The sequence below is a fragment of the Corvus brachyrhynchos genome, unplaced genomic scaffold (genome assembly GCF_000691975.1).
Source record: "Corvus brachyrhynchos isolate BGI_N302 unplaced genomic scaffold, ASM69197v1 scaffold280, whole genome shotgun sequence".
NCBI classification, from domain to species: domain Eukaryota; kingdom Metazoa; phylum Chordata; class Aves; order Passeriformes; family Corvidae; genus Corvus; species Corvus brachyrhynchos.
Window position 1 is genome coordinate 527376 of NW_008236198.1, and position 4292 is coordinate 531667.

General features: G+C 45.1%; 1 protein-coding gene across 7 annotated transcripts in view; it reads left to right on the forward strand.

Moving 5' to 3' along the window:
* Positions 1-4292, forward strand: part of LEPR (leptin receptor) — a 29529-nt gene that overhangs the window by 18136 nt on the left and 7101 nt on the right. For all 7 annotated transcript variants that reach the window (XR_001864158.1, XR_001864157.1, XM_017740815.1 and 4 more), the window contains 5 exons: positions 854-1053; positions 2529-2680; positions 2908-3067; positions 3150-3232; positions 3758-3974. Coding sequence is in view for 5 of the 7 variants with exons in the window: in XM_017740815.1 (XP_017596304.1) it covers positions 854-1053; positions 2529-2680; positions 2908-3067; positions 3150-3232; positions 3758-3974 (812 nt within the window). In the remaining 2 variants the exon portion in view is untranslated. The remainder of the gene's footprint in view (positions 1-853; positions 1054-2528; positions 2681-2907; positions 3068-3149; positions 3233-3757; positions 3975-4292) is intronic.

A 4292-nucleotide genomic window follows, 5' to 3' on the forward strand; every position in this document is an offset into this window, starting at 1 on the left:
GTTCCATTTTGCAGCTGGAGTGCAGCGCTGCTGTGCTGTGTGTGATGCTTTGGCTGCTGGGGTTTTGTTTTGCTTGGGTTGTTACTACGTCTTCCTCTGCAGTCGGTGCTGCCAAGAGAAACAGCTCCTGTGGGATCATCCTGAGGGAGCAGGGAATGCCAATCCCAACCTCCAAAGCACCAGGCACTGCTTTAATCCTGGGGACAGGAAGAGGAGACTTCAACCAAGAGTAACTCTGGTGGTTCAGCTGAGTAACGCACGCCCTCTCTGGCCCTCTCCTCACGAGTCTGAGGAGAAATCTGAAACCTTCCCACTCCAAGAACGTATCCAGTTCCATTTCATCCAGAATCCAGGGCTCCTCTCTTCTGTTGCCAGCTGTGGTAACTGGACGTGGGATTTTTAATCCAGAGTTGATGTTTTTATGGGATTTCCATCTCCTGGAGACCTCTCTGGGTCTGACTGGTCTGCGTGGCAGCTTCCCTCTGGTTGCCAGTTGGGATTTTGGAAGTCATTCCTGACTGGAGTCAATTCTTGGCAGATTTGCCTTGCTGTGTTTATTGCCAATACCTAAAATGCCACAATTGATGAGGATTTGGAGCTGCTGTACCTGTTGCTTTTTGTCGCACCAAAACTTTTCGCAGTGGGAAGAGCCTCCATGTCCTGCTTTTTCCGGAGCCAAAGCTTTGAGCAGTGACACTGGAGTGTTAATTATCCATTCCATGCAGATTCAGCTTCAAGATCCAAATAATCCTCAAAATCCCAGGCTGCTTCCAGTGCCACCAGTTCTTTTAGTTCCCTCCAGACTTACACTTGCAATGTAGCAACTGAATGTGGTTTTTTCCCCTCTTTTAAGGAGCCAAATTTATTGCTCTGACTTTCCAAGCCCATCTCCAAACTCAGAGGTGAAGGAATGCCATTTGCAGAGGAATCATTCCTACGAGTGCACATTCCAGCCTATTTTCCTTTTATCTGGATATACCATGTGGATAGAGTTTGAGCACTTCCTGGGAACACTGGAATCCTCCCCAACTTGTGTCATTCCAGCAGATGTGGGTAGGTCGAGATCCATGAATCTCTCTTCCCTTGTGCCCCTGGATTTTCCATGGTGTAGGGAGAGTACTTTTCCACAGGCTTTAAATAAAAACATGAGAGTTTTGATATTACCTTAAAAACCAAATGGGATTAAATGTTATTTCCATACATTTAGCTTGGCACAGGAGCAGTTTGTAAATGAAACATCCACTCTTGCCTGTTATTCCCTCTACAGAAAATGCAAGTGTTATATTGAAAAATGGAGCTTATTTTTAAGGGTTTGGTTATTTAATTTTTCAGACTAATTTGTCTTCAATTAATTAAGTTTCTACTCCAGTACAGTGTATTGTTTACGCTGTCATATATCCATTTAAAATCATGGCCACTGCCCATGCTCTTTCCTGCTACTGCAAAGTTTTGTGACACACAGAGCACTTAAATTTGGATGAAAACAAGAGGCAGGAGCACTGTTTGGGTGCACCAAAATGTGCAAATCACCTCTTCTCATCTGCTCTGTGACAGAGTATTCACTGGGTATCTTTTGGGCACAAATGTGAACATAGGTGAGAGCAAACAAGGCAGCTGGACCCTAGAGGTGCTACATTAAATAAGTTAGAGTCATATAATTATGAAATAAATTAGTTATTTAATTATGAAATGCATTTTTTATGTGGTGACAACGAATAGAATGATTTATCCTGAATGCAGTGTGCTCTGTTTTGTAGTAAACCAAAACAAACCCGTTCTAGCACCATCCAAAATGAAATTTTTTTTTTTTGTTTTTTTTCTCCTCTTTCACATCTGATTATCCAAAATAAGTTATTCCAACTTGGCTTGCTTAACAGTCACGGGCTTTGGGAGATTCCTGTTCTGGAGGAGCTGGATTTGGGGGGAATTTCCAATTAATAAAATAAAACCATTTCCATTAATCACTGCACAGTGTCTGTCACCAGCTTTACAGGAGCTGCTGCTTTCTGCAGGGCTGACCCCATTAGGATAATGGAATTGTGGAATTGCTAAGGTTGGAAAAGCCCCTGGAGACCATGGAGTTCAACCATGCCCGGGTGCCAAGGCCACCACTGACCGTGTCCCCAAGTGCCACATCCATATGGATTTTAAATCCCTCCTGGAATGGGGACTCAGCACTGCCCTGGGCAGCTGTTCCAATGCCTGACCACCCTTTCCATGGAGAAATTTTCCCAAATATCCAACCTAAACCTCTAAATTTATTGCAAGGCTCTGTCTTTTGCTCTTTATCCCAGGGCAGGCACCAGGTGCCAGCACCAAAATAATCTGTTTTGCTTTAAATGAAAGTGAAATCCGTGGAAACATTCCCATGGATTCTGTGTTTCCAGCACAGTCCTGCTTTCCTTGGAATAGCAGAGGCCGTGTGTTACCTGCCACTCTTGGGACAAGGAAAAGTAATCCATGCTTTGATTTAATGGGAATTGTCAGTGCAGACACTGCAGTCATTTCTCAATCTTTCCATTTTCCAGTAAAGCCTCTCCCCCCTTCCAACGTGGGAGCAGAACTCACCAGGAACGTGGGGCTGCTGAACGTGAGCTGGACCAAGCCTGTCTTTGCCAACAGGGATCTGACCTTCCAGATCCGCTGGAATGCAGGGAACAGGGAAGGGATTCCATGGCAGGTAGTGTCTGTTTCATTTGGATGGGAGCAGGGATCATTGCATTGCTGGCCTGTAGTGTGGAGCTGCTTTTTATGGAATTTATCCATGGAGGAAATCACAGTGTCTAGCAAAGGAATATTCCTCATAACCCCACTTCCTCACTGGATTCATTTTCAGGAATTTTGACTCCAAGAGCTGCCTAAACATCCTCCTGTTCTCACTCTGACTTTTTTTGCCTTCTCTCCCAGCTTTATGAAGTCCCAAACTCCACAGGCAGCTCAGCTGTGATAAAAGTTGAGCAGCTTTGTGTGGAATACGTGGTGCAGGTGCGGTGCAGGGAATTGGATGGATCTGGATTCTGGAGCGACTGGAGCAGAGCAGCCCAAACCCTCGTGCAGGACATCAGAGGTCTGTGCTTCCAGGGACATCCTGAGGGCTGGGATTTTCCAGACTCAGGTGTGACTGTCCTTCCCAAATTGTCGTTTTGCAGCTCCTTTGCACGGCCCTGAATTTTGGAGAATCATTTCTGAGGATCCAGCAAGGAAGCAGAGGAATGTTACACTTGTGTGGAAGGTGGGAGCAGCTGCATTTGGGGCTTTCCCTTTGATCCTAAATCCAGGTGGAATTGCCAGAAAGGGAGTCTGACACGCACATGAGGCAAACTCAGGCCGTCAGTGCTTGTGGGAATTTGGGATTTGCCTTTTTCTGTGTTCCTGACAATTTCTTGGCTCATCCTAGAGGCAAGAGGTGAATCCTGGTGGTAATTCTGGGTAATTCTGGGATTCCTGTTTGCTCATGTGCTGCTCTGGGGTTTGAACTCTGAAAAATGTGTAAAACAGGGAATTCCTGTGGGAATCCTAAAGTTTGGCTTTCCTTGTCCTTCACTTCCCTTTGCTGGGAAAAGAGGGAATAAGGGTCAGCTCTCAGAGTGGGACACAGGAAATGAAGTCTTTCAAAGGACTCCAGTCCTTGGCTAAAAGGCCAGGAGTCAGAATATCTTACTGAGTCCTGTTTCCTTAAAATTGGAGCTTCCCACTCAGGGAATCAGGGAGTAGGGAAGGAATTCAGGAATTAATGCCCAGTTATTAATTGCTGCAGCCCCTGATGGAGAATCACTCGTTGTGCAGCGTGAGCAGATACATCATAAAGCACCAGATCCCAGGAAACCCCTCCTGGGAGGAATACGTGGATCATGGCACCACCTGGTCCTTTCCATGGATTGAGCCAACACACACCATCACCATTTTAGCCATGAATTCTGTTGGAATTTCTGCAGTTAATTCTAATTTAACTCTATCCCAGCAAATGAGCACAGGTAAGAGCAGCAACAAGTGGGATGTGGAAAATGCTGGGAATCCTTGTGATGTTCATGGGGAAAGCTTTCTTTGGGATAAAATTCCCTCTGGTAGGAGAAAGAATATTTTATGGGGATGCATTCAGCACCAACAGAGCTGTTGGAAAACTGAAATTTCCATCATGAAAATCCTGATGATTTTTGGGCTGGGAAATGAGTTGTCTGCCTCTGGGCTGTCTTCCCTTTTCTAATAAAATATAAAGCACTTAATCAAAGAACAATTAAATCCTGCTGGAGAACTGATCTTCCATCTCCTTTGATTTGGGAAAAGCCAACATT